Source organism: Pogona vitticeps, chromosome 1 (genome assembly GCF_051106095.1).
Source record: "Pogona vitticeps strain Pit_001003342236 chromosome 1, PviZW2.1, whole genome shotgun sequence".
NCBI lineage: Eukaryota > Metazoa > Chordata > Lepidosauria > Squamata > Agamidae > Pogona > Pogona vitticeps.
In genome coordinates, this window is record NC_135783.1 from 190,360,920 (window position 1) to 190,382,557 (window position 21,638).

At 42.2% G+C, this 21,638-nt stretch overlaps 1 protein-coding gene across 1 annotated transcript in view; it reads left to right on the forward strand.

Moving 5' to 3' along the window:
- Positions 1-21,638, forward strand: part of STAT4 (signal transducer and activator of transcription 4) — a 52,019-nt gene that overhangs the window by 5,110 nt on the left and 25,271 nt on the right. Inside the window, exons 2-6 of the mRNA XM_072979702.2 lie at positions 9,046-9,174; positions 9,753-9,897; positions 13,585-13,683; positions 16,003-16,095; positions 18,695-18,773. Coding sequence (XP_072835803.2) covers positions 9,047-9,174; positions 9,753-9,897; positions 13,585-13,683; positions 16,003-16,095; positions 18,695-18,773 — 544 coding nt within the window. The 5' untranslated portion in view covers position 9,046. The remainder of the gene's footprint in view (positions 1-9,045; positions 9,175-9,752; positions 9,898-13,584; positions 13,684-16,002; positions 16,096-18,694; positions 18,774-21,638) is intronic.

Consider the following 21,638-nt stretch of genomic DNA (forward strand, 5'->3'; position numbering starts at 1 on the left):
ATTGTTCCTCCATATTCTGTCCCAACATACATATCTATTTTAGAGTATCCACAAAAATCTTGGTGTCAAAATATTTTTGAATAACTGTACTGGAGATTTTAAAGACCATATAAATAACAGATTTGCCATCTGAACTGAGTTGATGGTGAACCAGAAGAACTGAGAATTGAAACCAGCTATATCACTGGAAAATAATGCTGAAAACTATTTCTATATCAAAAGAAAGAAAACTCTCACTGGGTGATGAATGAAATTCTTAAAACTATTAATAACAAATGAGAAGCAAAAGTTCAAGGTAATACAAATAGGATCAGAACCTAAATGCAATTTTTCCGTGACTTGCATATAGGAAAAAAAGTCATAATGATTGTAGTGAGGAAATAGAAGAGTACACCAAAAAAGAAGAAAACAATAATTTAAATCCATTTAGGATGGTGAAACGGGACTATATTAGCTGAGCAGGATAAAATAAAGAGAAGATGGAAACAGTATACTGAAGAACTATGAAGAAGAGAAGCAAGGATGACAGATTATCTCTTTTGATGAAGAACCTGCAGTTTTAGAAAGAGAAAATTGCAATTATAGAACTTTGAATAAATACATCATCAGCAATAGATGGGATATCAGTAGAGCTATTTCAAGTTATAGGGACAAAATCCCGACAAGAATAGGATTAGGCATCCATCAGTCTCCATAGACTATGGTAACATGCTCAGTATGGAGGACTTGGAACAACATCTAATGTGGCTGGGAAGGCCAATTCAAGAGTGGCAGTCCCTTCCACACTGAGGACGAATACAATCTGTCCTCTGTCCAGCTCCCTGATTTTACTGCTTTCAGGATTGCCTCTTTGCCTCAGCCTGCTGGACAAGGGACTCTTTAAATTGGGAGAGGCCATGATGCACCGCCTGTCTCTAGGCTGAATGCTCAGATGTCAAGGTCTCCCATCTGTTGAGGTCCATTCTAAAAGCCTGACAAGAACATGCCAACAAATATGGGGGGGGGGACACACCACAAATTAAAATATTTGCTATCTATTCCAGTCACATAGAAGGGAAACACCAAGCCATGTACTAAGTATACAACCATTATATTAATTTTCCATTGAGCAAAATTATGCTCAAAACTTTACAGTAAATACTTTCCCTATATGGAGGTCTTCAAGTTGGATTCAGGAAAGGAAGAGGCACTAGAGATCATATTGCAAATTTACATTGACTATTGCAGTGTAGCAAACTATTTCAGAGGAAAAACTTTCTATGCTTTATATAGGTTATACCACTGGATTGTGTGGATCATGAAAAGCTATGGATTGTTCTAAAAGAAAAGGGTGTGCCATAACATGTAATTGTTCTAGTGCCTAACTAGTAATCTTCACAATACAGTGGTGCCTCCACTTACGACCATAATCCGTTCCAGAAGATGGATGTAAGTCAAAATGGTCATGAGTCGAAGCACCATTTCCCATAGGAATGCATTGAATCCCCATTAATCCGTTCCAGCCAAAGGAAAAAATCACCAAAAAAAAAAAATCACTGCAAGACTCATTGGAAATGTGATTAATCCCTTCCGGCCGAAGGGGTGGGGGGAAGAAAAGCAATCAAGCATGCAAGACCCATTGCAAATGCATGGAAAACAAATTGAGCAGAGTGGAAATGCACAGAGAACAGAGGGACAAGGTCGGAAATGCAAAGGAAAAAGCAAGGGAAGCATGCAGAACCCATCAGAAATGGGGAACCCCCCAAAAAGCAACCAAATCTTCCAAGACCCATCACAGCACAGAGAAATAACCCTCCAGTCTAAAACCACGCTGCAAAGACACCCAGAAGTTTTTAAAAAGCAGAAAACAGCACCTTACCTCCCTGCAAACACACACACACACTCACTCTGAAGCAGAAGGAGGCAGTCCGAAGCCTCCGATGATGACACACACTCTCTAACTGCTGGGGTGAAAGAGCTACAAAGAAGCAGCCTCTTTCGCTACCTACAGTTAGCAATTTGAATTTCCCGCCTTTTTTCCCTGCCTTTTTCTGTTCGTAAGTGGAAGCTCCGGTCGCAAGTAGAAGCAAAATTTTGCAGCTGGAGCTGGTTGTAAGTCAAATTGGTCGTATGTAGGGACATTCGTAAGTGGAGGCACAACTCTAGACTATTTTAGGACAGAATATGGAGAAACAAAATGGTTTCCCATTGGTGAAGGTGTCAGACAAGGGTGCAGTTTATCTCCCTTACTCAGTTTGTATGCAGAACATACAGTGGTGCCTCGACTTACGAAATTAATCCGTATTGGAACGGTGGCCGCAACTCGAAATTTTCATAAGTCGAATCACCATTTCCCATAGAAATGCATTGAAAACCATTTAATCTGTTCCAGCTGTTTTTCGTTCTTATGTAGAGGTGCCATTCTTAAGTCGAAGCATTAGTTCCCATAGGAACTAATGCAAAGCCGGTTAATCCGTACTCTACCACTAGGGGGAGAATTTTTCTTCTTTTGACCTAAGATGAACTTAGGTCAAAAAAAGGGCAGGAAAGGAGGGAAGGGGGAGGGAACACCTTCTAAAAACAGAACCTTTAAAAACAACCACCTTTTAAACAAAACCAAGCACCTTTTAGGTTAAAGGAGGGCAGGAGAACACCTTTTAAACAGAACACCTTTAAAAACAACCACCTTTTAAACAAAATCAAGCACCTTTGAGTCTACAGTAAACTCCATTTTAAAGCCTGGCTGCATCAATAAGCACCACAGCCCCTCACAGAATATTTTGTGATTTAAAAAACCCCACATTTTAAACCCACACATTTTAAAACAACAGAGAGGTCACAGTACACAAACCCTAGGAGCCACACAATGCAAAAATAAATAAATAAATAAATAAATAAATAAATAAATAAATAAATAAATAAATAAATAAATAAATAAATTTACATTTTAAAATTATACAGTCTAATTTTCACATTTAATTTTAATTTAATATTACAGTCTACTTTTCACATTTTAAATCCACACTGCAAGACCCATCAGAGCACAGAAACATAACCCCCACTTAGCCCTACCCCCACCACCAAGCTGCAAAAACCCCTGTACACTAAATACAAAATATTGGAAAACACAATAATGCTAGGAAACATTGAAAGAATCAGGAAAATAAAAATACCAAATATGAGATGGATTGACTCAATAAGGAAACCCCAGCTTTTAGTCTGAGCATGGTTGTCAGCGAACGGATTTTGTTGTTGCTGTTTAGTTGTTAAGTCGTATCTGACTCTTCGTGACCCCATGGACCAGAGCACGCCAGGCCCTCCTATCTTCCACTGATTCCTGGAGTTGGGTTAAATTCATGTTGGTCGCTTCAGTGACACTGTCCAACCATCTCGTCCTCTGTCGTCCCCTTCTCCTCCTGCCTTCACACTTTCCCAACATCAGAGTATTTTCCAGGGAGCTTTCTTTTCTCATGAGATGGCCAAAGTATTGGAGCCTCAGCTTCAGGATCTGTCCTTCCAGTGAGCACTCAGGGTTGATTTGCTTCAAAATGGATCGGTTTGTTCTCCTTGCAGTCCAGGGGACTCTCAAGAGTCTCCTCCAGCACCACAATTCAAAAGCATCAATACTTCAGCGGTCGGCCTTCTTTATGGTCCAGCACTCACTTCCATACATAGCTTTGACTATGCAGACCTTTGTCAGCAAGGTAATTTCTCTGCTTTTTAAGATGCTGTCTAGGTTTGTCATCGCTTTCCTCCCAAGAAGCAGACATCTTTTAATTTCATAGCTGTTGTCACCATCTGCAGTGATCATGGAGCCCAAAAAGGTAAAATCTGTCACTGCCTCAATTTCTTCCCCTTCTATTTGCTAGGAGGGGATGGGACCAGTAGCCATGATCTTAGTTTTTCTGATGTTGAGTTTCAGACCTTTTTTTGCACTTTCCTCTTTCACCCTCATTAAGAGGTTCCTTAATTCCTCCTCACTTTCTGCCATCAGAGTGGTATCATCTACATATCGTAGACTGCCGATATGCAGTGACATATAGGCAATCTTAATTCTGGCTTGGGATTGATCCAGTCCTGCCTTTCGCATGATGTATTCTGCATATAAGTTAAATAAGCAGGGAGACAATATAGAGCCTTGTCATACTCCTTTCCCAATTTTGAATGAATCAGTTGTTCCATATCAAGTTCTAACTGTTGCTTTCTGTCCCACGTATGGGTTTCTCAGGAGATAGATAAGGTGGTCAGGCACTCCCATTTCTTTGAGGACTTGCCATAGGTTGCTGTGGTCCACACAGTCAAAGGCTTTTGCATAGTCAGTGAAGCAGAAGTAGATGTTTTTCTGGAACTGTCTGGTTTTCTCCATAATTTTTTATTTTTATTTATTTATTTATTTATTGTATTTATACCCCGTCTATCTAGTCATTTTGACCACTCTAGGCGGCTCCAGTGCATGTTAGCAATTTGGTCTCTAGTTCCTCTGCCCCTTCGGAATCCAGCTTGTACTACTGGGAGTTCGCGGTCCACATACTGCTGAAGCCTACCTTGTAGGATTTTGAGAATAACCTTGCTAGTGTGTGAAATGAGTGCAATTGTACGATAGTTGGAGCATTCTTTGGCACTGCCCTTCTTTGGGATTGCGATGTAGACTGATCTTTTCCAGTCCTCTGGACACTGTTGAGTTTTCCAAACTTGCTGGCATATTAACAGGGTCATCTTTTAAGATTTTGAATAGTTCCACTGGGATGCCATCACCTCCACTGGCCTTGTTGTTAAACAAGCTTTCTAAGGCCCACTTGACTTCACTCTCCTGGATGTCTGACTCAAGGTCAGCAACCACACTATCTGGGTTGTCTGGGATATCCAAATCTTTCTGATATAATCCCTCTGTGTATTCTTGCCACCTCTTCTTGATGTCTTCTGCTTCTGTGAGGTCCCTACCATTTTTGTCCTTTATCATGTTCATCTTTGCACAAAATGTTCCTTTAATATCTCTGATTTTCCTGAGCAGATCTCTGGTTTTTCCTTTTCTACTATTTTCCTCTATTTCTTTGCATTGTTCATTTAAGAAGGCCCTCTTGTCTCTCCTTGCTGTTCTTTGGAAGTCTGCATTCAATTTTCTGTAACTTTCCCTATCTCCCTTGCATTATGTTTCCTTTCTCTTCTATGCTATTTGTAAGGCCTTGTTGGACAGCCACTTTGCTTTCTTGCATTTCCTTTTCTTTGGGATGGTTTTTGTTGCTGCCTCCTGTACATTGTTACGAGCCTCTATCCAAAGTTCTTCAGGCACTCTGTCCACCAAATTGAGTTCCTTAAATCTGTTCTTCACTTCCACTGTGTATTCATAAGGGATTTGGTTTAGATTATACCTGACTAGCCCAGTGGTTTTTCCTACTCTCTTCAGTTTAAGCTTGAATTTTGCTATGAGAAGCTGATGATCAGAACCGCAGTCAGCTCCAGGTCTTGTTTTTGCTGACTGTATAGAGCTTCTCCATGTTTGGCTGCAGAGAATATAGTCAATCTTTCGGTGTTGCCCATCTGGTGATGTCCATGTGTAGTGTTGCCTCGTGTTGTTGGAAAAGGGTGTTTGTGATGACCAGCTTGTTCTCTTGACAAAACTCTATTAGCCTTTGCCGTGCTTCGTTCTGAACTCCAAGGCCAAACTTACCTGTTGTTCCTTTTATCTCTTGACTCCTTACTTTAGCATTCCAGTCCCCTATAATGAGAAGAACACAATTCTTTTGTGTCAGTTCTAGAAGGTGTTGTAAGTCTTCACAGCATTGGTCAATTTCAGCCTCTTCTGCATCAGTAGTTGGTGCATAAACTTGGATTATTGTGATGTTGAAAGGTCTGCCTTGGATTCGTATTGGAATCATTCTATCATTTTTGAGATTATATCCTAGTACAGCTTTTCCCACTCTTTTGTTGACTATGAGGGCTACTCCATTTCTTCTACGGGATTCTTGCCCACAGTAGTAGATATGGTAATCATCTGAATTGAATTCACCAATTCCCATCCGTTTTAGTTCACTGACACCCAGGATGTCAATGTTTATTCTTGCCATCTCCTGTTTGACCACATCCAGCTTCCCAAGGTTCATAGATCTTACATTCCAGGTTCCTGTGCAGTATTTTTCATTGCAGCATCAGACTTTCCTTTCACTTCCATGCACGTCCGCAGCTGAGCGTCCTTTCGGCTTTGGCCCAACCACTTCATTAGCTCTGGAGCTACTTGTACTTGTCCTCCGCTCTTCCTCAGTAGCATGTTGGACGCCTTCCGACCTGAGGGGCTCATCTTCCAGCGTCATATCTTTTAGCCTTTTGTTTCTGTCCATGGGGTTTTCTTGGCAAAGATACTGGAGTGGCTTGCCAGTTCCTGCTCCAGGTGGATCGTGTTTAGTCAGAACTCTCCACTATGACCTGTCCGTCTTGGGTGTCCCTGCACGGCATAGCCCATAGCTTCTCTGAATTACTCAAGCCCCTTTGCCACAACAAGGCAGCAATCCATGAAGGGAGAAAGGTCTTTTTAGGGATCGTTAATTTGTAGGGCTACCATGAATCAAAGGCAATTTCACAACACATAACAAGAAATCTTGCTGGTGTCTGCAGATCCTCCTAAGGCTTCTTCAGTGTCCTGTTGAACAATATGGAATAAGGGGGAGTGGGCATGGAGACCTTTGCATGATCTGGTAGATGAAACTTTAGAGGGCACAGGAGATGAACAGAGCAGTGAGGACAGGAAACCTTCATTCCACGATTTCCCCTCTGTCCGCTTCTTTCAGATTAGAGGATACATCCAGACAAAGCTGCCCATGAACTAATTTTTTTATGGGAACAGACCCAAATAATATTGTAACCATGCCTTTTTTCTTTTCTTTTTTTTCATCCCATGCCAACAGCCACTAGTAGAGATATGCCATTCGGATTTTGTGGACTCCAAATCCCAAAATTTTCCAATAATTTTCTAAGCAGAATTCTGGGAGATCCAGCCCACAGACCCATGCCTACAGACAATCTCAATTTTGCTCACCTGGACCAGGACCTAACTTGAAAATCCCTGGCTGTTTGGGGTCTACTTCTTGTTGGTGATATACAAAAACAGAATCTGCTGCAGTGCCTTCTGGGTGTCATAATTCTTTGGGAAGCTTCCTCTATAGAGTCTAAAGGGCAATGAGATTACAAGTCCCAGAAAGCACTTCGGCAACCTTTTCTTTAGAAAACAGCCAATAGATAGCTGTGGTGCCTCTAAGATCGGCCTTGGTCCAGTTGAGCACATTTTAGATGTCTTTCATGTGCCTGTAGGTGCAGGACTAGAACTCCCAGAATACCACCTAGGAAATTCTTCAAGAATACTGGAATTTGGAGTAGAAAAAAAATCTAAATGGGACATCCTTGTCAGTCAGATGAAGCATTATCTGCAGACAGTTTGCCGAGAGTTAAGCACATTGCTGTAACATGCGACGAGAGAGCAAGTGTTATAGTGAGGGAATCGTTTGTGGTTTTATGTAAACTCTGAGGCAATGGGTTGCTAGGACCTGCAGCCTTAAACCATATTCCTCTCTGTCTGTGGTTCTTAGTAGAATTTTCCCTCTGGTTTGCTGTGCATTTCTCATCCCCTCTGATGCAGCTAATGATGTGGATTAGGAGCACAGTGTAATGACCTCAGAACATGTGGAACGTCATACCGAGAGAAAACGCCTTTCCTGCATATCACAGGGTTGTTCCAGTGGTGGTGTTTTTCAGAGTAATTAAAACAAGAAACTGCAGAACTGGATGCCATTAATCAGTGTGAGATTTTGCACACAATTGACACATCCCATTATTCTCTTCTGATTTGAATCCTTAATTGGTATTTTTTTTTTACTTATTTTCTTGTATGGGTTGTTAGCGGGTAGCATTAAAAAAAAAGCTTACTAGTTTCCCTGCTACAAAAGTCTCCATTATACAATATTAATAAAAAGAGAGAGATAATGGGCCCATAGAATGAATTCTTGTATTTGCAGTACAGTGGGGTCTTGACTTGAGAACTTAATCCGTATTGGAAGGCGGTTCTCAAGTCAAAAAGTCTGTAAGTCAAGTCTCCATTGACCTACAGTGCATTGAAAACCGATTAATCCCGTAACAGGCCGTTTTTGTTCCATTTTGGTTTTTTTCTGGTCTGTAAGTTAAATCTCAGTCTGCAAGTCAAACCTAAATTTTGCGGCCAGAGAAGTCTGTAACTCAAAAAGTCTTTAAGTCAAGCCGTCTGTAAGTCAAGGGTCCACTGTACATTGGCAATCGCCACGCCTCTCACAGTTAGAAGTTGCTCTTGTGCGTGACGATTCACACGATGGCTTGACAACTTTTTGTCTCGTCTTCCATATTTCTGTATTCGTGATGTTTCAGCATGAACAATATGGAGTTCTGCTAAACGTAATACATTCCCTATGGGGAAGAAAAGTATGGCTGCTCCTTTGAGTGAGAGAAGAAGGGGGAGAGAAGTGTGCGTTCTCTGGAGGTATATGTTCCCAGTCCACGAGGAGTGGTAACGGCCTTTGTACAGCCAATGGCAAATTAATTTTAACAGTGCTGTTCTCAAAACCGGTATAGCAGTCCATTTTATTGAGCAGAGACAAAAGATTCTCTAGGTCGGCGGATGTCGAACTGTCCACCACAACACCAGAACCAGAACTTCATGTTCCTTCATAAAGTTTATAAGAGTGATGTCTAGAGATCTCTAATTCAAAAGTATACTTTGACTACTCCATCCAGAATGGAAATGAAGCCTAAATAATGTATTTCTGGGCTGCCAATCTAAAAATATATACGTTGTATGGAGCAAGTGTTTCCCAACCTTGAGTAAGCCAGATGTTCTTAGACTACAGTTCCCAGAAGCCTTCACCACCAGCTGTGCTGGCCGAGGTTTCTGGGAGCTGCAGTCGAAGAACACCTGGCTTGCCCAAGGTTGGGAATCACTGTTACAGAAAACCATTGTTCATTCTAAATCTGCAAGTGCAGTCTAGAGACTGAAGGACAGTGAACATCATACATTCTGCAGGATAACATTTATTATTTATTTATTTTTAGTATGTCTCAGTGGAATCAAGTCCAGCAATTGGAAGTAAAATACCTGGAACAAATAGATCAGATCTACGATGACAAATTTCCCATGGAAGTACGACACCTGTTAGCACATTGGATTGAAGGCCAGGACTGGTAAGCTCAAAGGCTGCGTGTGTTTTGACTCTGCAGAAGTGGATGCGGATGGAGTGCCAGTAGGACAGTCTCAATTTCACCATATTTGCCTCCAAAGATACTTCAGGCTTAGTTTGATGTAGGACCCAGTCGTTTAGTTAGGCAAATGGCGGGATATAAATGTGTTAAACAATGAATTGATAAATTTGAATGGGTTTGCCTTATTTGGAACCAATGCTACAGGGATCAAATACCTTGATAATAAACTGTCCAATGGAATTTCAGAACAAAAGCAGTAAGCGAGGCCGAAAAACAAAGGTGTTTCAAAAAGCTGATAAAAGTTTTAAAAAACATAAACACCTTTCTGTTGGCCCCTTCAACTTACTCATATGTTTACTTAATGTTTGGCTAGTCATATTCCGTGTGGGTAGAATTGCAGTCTTAAAATGAAGAAAATGCAAAACGTATTCTTTCCAAATCCTTCAATCTAAGGCCTTGTCTTTCTCTTGAAGAAGCAGTTTTGAAAGCTTTAACGACCACTGTTTCCTTTTTCCATGCATCTGTTTTTGTTTTTATAACACAAATCTTGTGTTGCACAGGGAATCTGCATATAACAACGAACCCATGGCAGCCATTCTTTTGCAAAACTTACTAATAAAGCTGGATGAGCATTTAGACCGAGTTTCCCAAGAGAAGAATCTCCTTTTGGTACACAATCTGAAAAGAATCAGGAAGGTTCTTCAGGTGAGACGGATGCTACTCACTGCCCTCTCCCCGTTCCTGCATGTGCACCTTCACTTGTGGAGTAGCTGGCTGGCCTCTGGCTGCGGAGCCAAAGATTGGGAGTCCAGTTCCCCCCACTGTGCATTCCAGAAAAACCAGTCTGGGTAGCTTTGGGCAAGCTGCAGAGTTTCAGCAACAATCCCCCCCCTCCACCGCCACTCAAACTTAGGAGCTGCTGGCACTTCCTGTTACTGCTTTTCATCGTTTGGAAAGAGAAAAAAAAGGGTGTGAAATGAAATGTGACTGCAGGTAACATTTAGTGTAAATATCTAGAACACAGATCTTTGTGTCACCCCACAAAGATTACGAGGGCACCTTTCAGTCCCTCCCAGTTTTTTCCTGTAGTGTATAGAACGGGGTCCTCTGAGAGCTGGAAGAAGACTGTACATGAGGTTTCAAACTCCTCTCCGTAAACTGGGATGGTAAAATACATTTGCTGTGCTTACAGAGGGAGGGTTTCTTCTTATGCAAGACCATCATGGCAACAAAAGTCTTAGCACTGTTGAGGAAGTGGATGGGTGAGGCGTGGGAATCAACAACACCTGCGGCTTGAAAGCAATGCTAGAACTGCATTTGAGGTTTTAAAAATACTTCCTCTTGCTGACCTAGATTTAAAATAAATTCCAGATACAGTATACGCGAGTAGCTTTCAACAACGCTAACTTTATCTCAGATAGTTTTTCAGGCTTTTACTGCCAAACCCTTACAGTGGTGGGTCAAGACATTTTGCCCTCTGAGATGGAACGCCGAGGGACACCCCTCTAGCCACAAATTAGGGGCCTGTGAGGAAAAGCAGACCCAAATAAAAGGCGTCAGCTGCATTTATGGGCTTTGTTTTACTTCCTGCCAACAAAGAGCAAAGGGAAAATAGCTACTGCAGCTATCAAAAGGAAGAATTCAGTCCTGTGTAGAATGTGGAATTAAGTTATGGGCCATTAAAGTCTGTGGCCTAAAACACGCACAACATTAAAATCACTGACGGGTGAAGTGGATAGGATTGATTACCATGGTACCTGTCAAGGGGTTCTCCTCTGGACAGTGTTCTCCTGGGAAACCTCGGGTCCTGGCATTCATGTGGATGTTACTTTGATATGTATGACCTACCTAGAGATTGTTGCAGACCATGTGCACCCCTTCATGGCAATGGTGTTCCCTGATGGCAGTGGCCTCTTTCAGCAGGATAATGCACCCTGCCACACCGTAAAACATGTTCAGGAATGGTTTGAGGAGCATGACAAAAAGTGCAAGGCCTTGGCCTCCAAATTCCCCCAGATCTCAATCTGATTGAACATCTATGGGATGCGCTGGAACCCCAAGTCCGATCCACAGAGGCCCCACCACCCAACTTGCAGGACTTAAAAAGATCTGCTGCTAATGGCTTGGTGCCAGATACCACAGGACACGTTCAGAGGTCTTGTGGAGTCCATGCCTCGATGTATCAGAGCTGTTTTGGCAGCACAAGGGGGGGATCTACACAATATTAGGTGGGTGGTTTTAATGTTGTGGCTTATCAGCGTAGATAGAGTGGGGTCAGCTATACTTTATTTCTTCTTCTTAAAAGCGTGTTTAAACTGAGCAAAAGCTTGGGGAAGTTATTTCTTCAGGATGATAGCACCCAGAATCCGCAAGCCAGCATGGCATTGGGAATTCTGGGAGCTATAGTCCCCAAAAGGAAATTTTCTCTAGGTCCTAGAGCAGTAGCCACTTTCATTTTAAAGAAAAAGCAGCCTTGGGGGGGGGGCTCTGAACCAGAACATAACCATTGATCGTGATGGGGCCCTGTGTTGCCCTCCATGTTATGCTATAAAGCATATTTAGGATGAGATAGTGTGTCCTAGGGTGCCCCCAGAAGAAGGGAAGGGTAAACCAGTTCTGCATATTCTTTACCTGAAAAATCCTGAAATGGGCTGTTGTAAGTCAAAATTGCCTTGACAGTATATGATTATTGTGTGTCTGGGGATTTGGGGAGAAAATTAGTGCAGGACCCCTGATTTGGATCAGAAGCAATATTCTAGATGCGGCCACCCCTCTACATATTCTTTTTCCTTTGAGATAAAAATGTTTACCTTAATATATAAGAATCAGTATATGCAGTCTTATGGAAACTTGTGTCTCCCTTGCTTTTTGTGTGTGTGGGATGCATGTCCTCTGTTTTTTTATGCTGTATAAATCGCCCACCCTAATACCCCTCCATAGAGTGGATCCAAGACTCAGGAAGCTGAACAGACTCGGTGAGAGGAGGCAGGAAAGAAGGACAAAAGATTGGTGCTGAATAAAAAATACTTTAAGAGATTTCAGCATGTAATGAATGTGTGTTGGTGTAGGTCCCTCCCTTCATGTGCAGAGCATTTAAAAAAAAAAAGTTAAATGAAACACCTAACATTCCAGAACGTCACACTGTCTCACGGTGAACAAATTCTCTCAAACAGGAGCAAAAGTTTCGTACAAGAGAAGCTTGAATGTCCTGCACATTTGTTTGTTTTTAGAGTTTTACAAATAAATTGCTGGATAGCTCTGTGGTTAATTCTCAGGCTTCGGAGCCAGAAGTTAGGAGTTCGATTCCCCCCCCCATCTGTGCTTCCTTGGCAGGGCCTGGACGCGATGACCCCTCAGGGTTCCTTCCAGCTCTGCAGTTCTAAGATCAATTTATGAAGGATGAATGACCTAAATCTATTGAAGTCTTTTGTGCCATGCAGGACATCTCATCCCCTCTTAATGTCTTCCCGATTTGATGCTGTTTTTCCCCACCCTTGCCATTTCACAGGTAGAGAGAAACAATGGCTAGACAATAGGTGTGGGGCCCTACTCTCTCTTCTTCAATATTGAACTTCATTTTGTCATTCCACTTAACAGCAGCCAGGGCCCAGAACTTTTATTCTTAATTGAGGCAGCTTAGGGTTATTTTAGTAATGAAGGTTGCATTCAGTGCATGCTCAGAGTCACTTTTGTGGGTTGAGACAAATGTTGGGACTGAGGTCTTCCTACTTACAAATGAACTCCCTGAAAGAAAGGGGTGAGAAACAGGGTTGTGGAAGAGCAAATATGGAGAAGGAGAAAAGTGAGACTTGTCAAAAAACAGCCCTGACAATTACTTTGTGTTTGGGTAAGAAGTGGTTAAAAGATTTTTTAAAAGGAGCGAGCTTCTGGGATTTCCCCTTGGGTGGTATCACTTTGTGGATGGCAGTGAGCACAAGAGGGCGTCCTGCAGACCATCTGGACTGCTGCCCATGTTGTCAACATGCCACCTGGCCATTGCTATGGAGACCTTGGCATCCTTTTTCCTCCGGGGGGAAACACGGGCACAATATTGTGCAGCGATTATTGGGCCATTTTCTGGCATTTTGAATCATGGGCACAGAAGTACAGTATCCTACATTGATAAACCAGGGTTTTTTGTTTGTTTTTGGAAGAACTGAGTGATCTCTGGAGCCAAGAATGGCCCTGAATCTCTGTGACCTCAGGATTATAGAATCCTTAAGAGATTTTTTCATCCTGGCTATGGAGATATTTATTTATGTTTAATAATTATGTTACCCTTTGATCCAGCAAAATCTCTTAGACATTACATTATTTTCAGGCAGTGTTATATATCAGCTCAGACTGGACTGTTTGTCATGCTTGCATATTTGGGTTTTCTTCCTCCTTCAGGCAAAATATCAAAGTAACCCTGTGCACATAGCAGTGGTTATTTCAAACTGTTTAAGAGAAGAAAGAAGAGTGTTGGCTTCAGCCAGCATGCCCGTACAGGTAACTCTGTTTTTTATTTGATTATCATATTTGCTGAAACAAAAAAACTGGAATCCAGAGCACCTGTGCACATGTAACAACACTGATGTCAGTGGGTCTGAGCCCACACAACTTTGTGCTGGTTTCAGTCCTAGGACCTTTGAGCCTGTACTTGAGCCAAGACTGTAGGCAAATTTTGTACCCTCCTGTGTTCACAAATGGAGAGAATGACAATTTTAATGTACTTAATCTGCAGCCCTGTTGTCCCAGCAAGAATCATTGCTACTGAGCACTCCACTCTATAGATTCCTCCCTTAACCTGCAGCATGTTGGATTGGTATAACTTGCAAGAACCAGTTCTGCACCAGCTTTAGGCAAAGTTTGAAACGGTTACTTTTTTGGATTATGTTGGCTGGGCAGTTCTGGGAACTGCATTCTGAAAAAGGTAATGTTGACTTTAGAAGCAGCCTACATTAACTGACGTATCTTTAAAACATTTAATTCCACAATAGGTACTGTAACTAGTGTAGAATCATGGTGAGATCCAGTGTGGTGTACAGTAGTGCACTGGTTCTTAACCTTGGGTTACTCAGGTGTTTTTGGACTGCAACTCCCAGAAGCCTTCACCACCAACTGTGCTGGCTGGGGTTTCTGGGAGTTGCAGTTCAAAAGCATCCGAGTAACAAAGGTTAAGAACCACTGGTGTAGTGGACAGAGTGATGGATTCAGGAGGCCTGGGTTGAAATCCCTGTTGGCCACGGAAACCCACAGGGGATTAGTGCGGTAAAACTATTGCTTAAATATCTTACATACCTTGAAAACAATATAACTGTTGCTGTGAGTCACTGTGACTTGACGGCACATAAAAACAGAATTACGGTAAGTTCAATACATTCAACAGTACTTACTAATTGGGTGAGAAGTTTGGAGTGGAGTGGTTTTTTTTATCCTTATCCATAGATGTGAATCAAATGTAGACTGACAAGCTAGGGAAGAGTGGCCATATTGCTCACAAGGTAAAAACTGTAATTAAATTACATTTAGATAAAAGGGAAGACTCATTTATATTTAATCAGCATTTAAATTTTATGTTGCAAAGCTGGAAAATCTCACCTATGATTTTACTTTCCCGTTCTGGCTTACCCTTGTTTTAAGTGAGAGAAGAAAACGGTTCTGTGAATGTTGGAAAACCCATTCTCACACACCCGTGTCAGATTAGAGGTTTACTCCATCCTCACCTCTCACATGCAGCTTACTGCCATGTGAAGTGTAAGGAATGAGAAAAGCCCATAGATTTCTCACACAGCAGACATTCCTGGTAAGCTTTTCTTTGCTGGCCCTGGAACTACCCCACCTCAGGAGGACAGAACAAGGGATGTGTGGACACATTCCAGAAGTTGGGTTAGTCCCTTAGAGGGATAGTTAGGGCCCTTGGCTTTGTAAAGTCCAGATGCATTATGTGTGCATATTCTGAGGGCGGCAGAGGGAGACCAACATAATCTAATGCATTGATTGATCCGGTGTGAGAAGCTAAAATACCCATTGTGTAAAGACTGTCAGTTGCTTTAAACATTCACAGAAATTACTTCTAGATAAAGATAGTAATCTTAAACTTTAACATTTCTGTGTAGAGCTCTACCACCTTTTCTTCTCCTAGGGCTCCTGTTCCTGTCATAGCTGTACACAGCTGGAAATGAAAACTGAAGATGATCTTAAATTGTATACTAACCCTCTGCCTACACGCAAACTTGCTTAAGCACCACAAACACTTGACGCAAGACACTAGGGAAATGTCCACAAGGATAAGTAATAGTATAGCAGTTATCAGTAGCAGGATGAACGTTCAACCAGAGTTCTGGGCGAAGCCTTTCCTTCAGACATACATGGATAGGTTCTGTAAACAAATATGGTCTTGTATGAAGATTTAAATTCCTTTATAACATGAGTTTTGGGTTTTTACATCTAATGTGAGAGGCTAAGAATATCTTCTGATGTTGCTCTATTTACACTTGGAGAACTGTATCATCCAAAGGGCAGATACCACTGGTCAAACCAGGCATGCCATCTGAGAAATCAGTTCAGAGAGGATTTAGACCGTAGCTGGGTCTATCCTTCCATGTTAAAAGATTTCCCTCCAGAAGTGATGTGTGGAGTACTTGTCATGAATAAAAACATTCCATTCGGAAGCCATCTTCGGAAAAGAAAGCTATCAAGCCAAAGAATGTAGTCCTAGACCGGCTTACTTTTACTTCCCTGTGGCTGCGTATTCAGTGTTGAAAGGGATAGGGTTCCAGAGCTCATTTGTAAATTGTCTTTCTCTCCCTTTTTTTCTTGCTTTAGGGGCCGCTAGAGAAGTCATTACAGAACAACCTGGGTTCAGAAAGACAAAGAAGCATTGAGCACAAGGGGTCTGCAATTAAGAATAGTGCGCAGGCAAGTTCCTGCGATTTCCACATGGGCACCAAAGGACAGTAATCCTCGAAAGAGGAACTGATATATTTTGTCTGTCAGAACTCTGCTGGTAGACTAAGGCTACGGCTGTACTGACAAGCCAAACTGGAGCAATTCGGTTGTGTTGCGATTCAATTCACAGCCCATCTTCTGCTTCCATTTGCTTTGAGTGGTCACAGAGTGGTTGTGGATCGATTCAGATCCATTGTCCTCCTTGGCTTCTCAAGGTGCAATCCCCTTTTCATCCCTTAGCCCTTTTCCTTTTCCACCTCTGCTGAACCTTTTAGGTTCCACATTTTTTAAAAAAAAGTCCTGTAGAGGTAATATAGCACTAAACTACTACAGTGGTACCTTGACTTACAAACTTAATCCGTATTGGAACGACATTCATAAGTCGAAACATTTGTAAGTCGAAGTACCATTTCCCATTGAAATGCATGGGAATGGGATTAATTCGTTCCAGCATTTCAAAAAAATACAAATAAAAATAAACAGAGCAAGTCCCACGCTGGGACTGCAAAAACAAAAACACCCCCCCCCCACAAATCCAAAAACAACACAGCAGAGAAACATAACCCCTCAGTCAAAATCCACCCTCCAAAAACCCACCCAGAACAGTGTTTTAAAAAGGACTTACCAGTCCGAAGCCTCCTGGCGCTCCATTGCACCTGGGGGCGAGCGGCCAAGCACCCAGCCAGCTCAAGTCTCCCGGTGCTGGGTGACCGCAGCGGCGGGGGACCCCCAGGAGGTCTCCGACGGTGGCGGGGAAGCCCTGAAAGGTCTCCCAGGGCTTCCCCGCCGCCATCGAAGACTTCCTGGGGAGTTCCTTTTCCTAACCATTGGGGCGAAAGAGCAGCCTCTTCGCCACCAATGGTTTGAATGGAATGAAAATAGGTGGGAAATTTGAATTTCCCACCCTTTTCCCCTGCCTTTATTTCATTCGCAAGTCGAGGCTCCGTTTGCTAGTCGAAGCAACATTTTGCGACCTGAGCCATTCGTACCTTGAAACTTTCGCAACTGGAGAAGTTCATAAGTCGAGGTACCACTGTATAGTAATGCAGTGATTCAGTGCTGAACTCGTTTTTTTCAAAAAATGGCGACAGATGTCACAGTGCCTAAACATCACACTCCAATTGCTGCATTCCACACCACCACCCACAGATATGCTGCCTTGTCCTGCAGGATGAAAGACTTGATCACACAGAGAAGAGTGTTTGAATCATCTAGCTTGAAAAAACTAGAACTCCCCAGTGGCAGAAAAAGGCTGGACTCATTCGAATTGGCTATTGCATCATGTGATCAGTAAAAACAACCTACCAAATTCATTCATTTTGTAACCTGAGCAAGTCCTATGGCATTTGACTGTGTAGTCAAAGCCTGGGGCTGTTTCTGCCTCCATAGTGGGACAGTGTGGTGGTTTAGGTCTCTGGCTGCAGAGCCAGAGGTTGGGAGCTTGATTCCCCTCTGGGCCTTCCTTGACAGGGGGTGAACTCAATGGTCCATAGGGCCCCTTCCAGTTCTGCAGTTCAAAGATTATTAATGTGCTCAATGAGATGGTATAACATGTTGTACTGCTTTGGACTTGCAAGTGGGCACAGTATCACAGTAAAGAAACACATCTTACGAACAGAAAATGAATAGATCCAGGGTGAAAGATCTTATTACAGTTGTTTGCAAGCATTGCCATCTTTCTGTTTTGGTGGCATTCGTATAGAAGAGCATGTAGCTTCCCTCATGTGCAAACTGAAGTGGTGCAGTATAGTCCATTTGCCCACCACCCCAGGAGCCCCATGGACCTTTTCCCTCACTTGTTTTCAGTAGCAATAATTCCCTGTTGTGCCTTATCATAGTAACCATGTTGTGTCAAGGCAAAACTGTCCATTAATGGTAGCATGTCCTTAGAAGCGGGAATCCATTCATATTCCTGAGAAACACTTGAAGCAGACCTTTGTGGGTGAGCCATCATCCTTGAAAACAAAGCTTGTTCTTACCTGCCAGTGACTAAATCACAAAGCTAATTTGTAACCTATCCATTCTTTTTATTTCTCTTGTTTCCCTTTAATTCTAAAAGTATTTATTTATTTTATTTAAAATATTTTTACCCTGCCTTTCTCCTTAAAAGGACCCAAGGTAGCTTACATAATTAAAAAGACAATATTTAAAAGCTAAAAACAGTAAGTATACAAATATTTTTTAAAAATGAAACAAGCGTTAAAATAAAACATGGTAAACAAAATCAATACTAATAACACATTTAAAAGCAGCAGAGCTCAACAATCCGTTTTCAAAATCCGTCTCAGAATGTGGCTTTTCATTTTTAAACATCTGAATTTTAGGGTAAGGGTTTTTTTTTCTTTTAGAACTCTTTAATCTTTGATGAAGACTAATAAATACATAAGTTTATATAAAGTAACTAAAGGCCTCTGGAGTGGTGAAGTAAGAATTTCACCATGATATCTGTACCGCTATACACAAACAAGAGTATTGAATCTATTATGTTTAATTGTTACTGTGGCTTCCCAAACATTGGGAATAATATTAGGTTCACTTGCCATAAAATAACTTCTGTTTTGTGAAACAGATGACTGAGCAAGATGTCAAATATTTAGAAGATTTACAAGAGGAGTTTGACTTCAGATATAAAACAATACAAAGCCTAGGTAAGCTTTTCCATAAAATGCTTTGAATGAGAAATGTTGATTCTGATTTTGCATGAATATAAACTTGAGTTTATAAAACCAGTGCAGCAGAAATAGCTGATGCTGCGAAAGGTCTAGGGCAGTGATGGCGAACCTATGGCATGTGTGCCACGGCTGGCACGCGAAGCCCTTTCTTCTGGCACGCAGCAGACCTTTTGAAGTGGCTGCAGCTGGGATTTCCCCTTTCTCTTCCTGTTCTGGGGCCTTTAACTTCCTGTCTGTCCCCGTGATTCCCCCTTTAACTTCCTGTCTGTCCCCATGATTCGCCCTTTAACTTCCTGTCTGTTCCTATGATTCGCCCTTTAACTTCCTGTCCGTCCCCATGATTCCTGTCCATCCCCATGATTCCCCCTGAAACTGCCACTTCCTGTTCCAGTTCTGGTCTTCCGGGCGGCACAGCAGCCACTGGTTTCTTCCCCACCCCCTCATTTTGGGCACTCGAGCCGAAAAAGGTTTGCCTCCAGTGGTCTAGGGGAAAAAAGGCTACAGTAGTTGTTTATTTTGGGGTCAAAAGAGGGCACTTGGTTAAATTAAAAGAGAGTTGTACTCATGTATATTTTCTTGAAAGGATGTTTTGTCGAATTCCTAAGTAAGGATCAAATGAGACCAGTTGCCCATCTTTCATTTCAGAACTGATAGCTTATTTCTCCCACAATGTGACTTTCTCTGACCCTATATCTTGCAAATGTTAGCCTACTCTAGCATTTGCTTTCACCCCATCCTGTATCTTTCAAGATATAGTGGGGTGAAAATGAATGCTAGGGCAGGCTGACATCTTTCCACACCCAATGGAACCATACTTACAATGATGACTGCTAAAAGTATTGTCTAATTTCATCCTGAGTGTGTGTAAAATCAAAGTGTAGATGTATTCATAATGAGTGGAGACAGCCTAGATAAATTTGGTCGCAGCTGCAATTCCATGTCCCCTTACAGTTGAAAGCAATTGGTTAAAGCAAATCAACTCCACAGCTTTTTGTGCAACTTAGTTGTGATAAATGTTGTTTTTATACATTATATCTCCATTTCTGATGGGAAAATAGCTGGGTTGGAGGTGATTCTGGATGAAAAATTATTCCACTAGGAAATAATTAATTTCCAGTGTGGTGTAGAGCAGGGGTCCCTAACCTCTGGTCTGTGGCCTGGTGCCAGTCCATGGGCTTCGGAGACAGATCTCCCGACCCTCCCCCGGACACATGAATGGCGGGTGTGGCGCGCTTGCATGCATGCATGCGCAGGTGAGCCATGCCCATCCACGAATGTGCCATGCCTACCCATGAATGTGCCGCACCCTCTCACAAGCATGGGGGGTGCTCCCAACGCACAGACCCCACCCCCTCCAAAAGGTCTGCGGTTCCAAAAAAGGTTGGGGACCACTGGTGTAGTGGATAGAAAGATTACTTGTGTCTTAGGAGACCTGAGTTCGGATCTCTGCTCGGCCATGGAAGAAGCTACAGTGGGTGTGCATATGTGGAACTGGTAAAACCCCTCTCTTAAATATCATCATCTACCTTGGAAGATAACCCCTGGGGCTAAAAAAAACAACAACAACCCACTCCCACATGCTGTATGGCATAGTAAGAAGGGGAAAGCCTGACTGAAGCCATCGCCCAACCCCACTGCCTTTGCGAAGGCAGCAGAGCTGGGAGATTGCTTTGATCCCTTTCCCCCTCTTCCTATGCCGCTGGGGTTAGAAAGAGGGGGAAGGCTCGATTCAAACCACCTCCTTGCCCCGAGGATATGTTTTCCTTCTGGCAGGCTTTAGCAAGCTGCTGAAGGGAAAATCCCTCTCCGCTTATGCCTCTGAGGAACAGCTGATCCGCGGGGGCATAAGGAGATAGGGAATGAAGGGACAAATATAAAAGGATTATATACATTGCTTCGTATTCGTTGGGGTCTCTGGACTCCAAGAATACAAAGCAACAAATATCTGATGAATCAGGGATGTTCATTGAATATCCTGATTCATTTTTGTATTCGTCCCCATGTCTGATTAGGACGACTATCTCAGTTTGAATGTGAGGGCTATAGCACAAGGAAACAGTTAAACAAGCTTGCAGATTATGCCTCCTTCTTTCCCAACTGTAGCTCCCCAATGAATTTTAGTTTGATAAAAAAATGTTGATTTTTTTCCCCCTGTCATCTATGTACTGTATAATACCAAGACTGGCTTTTCGCCTTTAGCTGTGCTCACCGTGAACTCCACCGTTTGTAACTTTTCAAAACCTATGCCAAAATTCTGTAGAATTTGTGTTGAGTTTTGCAAGTACAAACCTGAGGGGTTTTTCCCCCCCTCAAAAAGACTCTCCTGTGTAACAGACAAATTAAAGGTTCCTAGGGAACATCCCAAAATCCAACACTGTCCTTTTCACTCAAACTTGTGTTAAACTTTTGTACTGATAACATTTTTTTACTAGCTGTAATAAATCTCCATATTTTTGTAAAAAAATCTATTAAGATACAGATTGAACTGCACGCAAACATTGTTACAGTAATAGAAATAAACATGCAAGAAAGTGCATTTTGATAATTTCAGGGTTGAATCCCTTCTGGGACCAAAATAGTTTGGTCAAAGTGAGGCACATGCTTTACACAGAAGGGGTTAAGACCTTGCAGTCTTGAGATGTTACTGGACTACTAGTCCCATCAGCCCCAACCAGCACAGTCAATGATGAAGGATGCTGGAAGTTGCAGTACAACAGCATCTCGCGGCCACACATTTTCCCACCCCCAATACTGTATATAGTTACAGTACCTTTCTTTAATGTGTGGCATTCATTTGTGGCTGTTTATATTGAGAGACATGCTTATAAAATATTTTTTTGC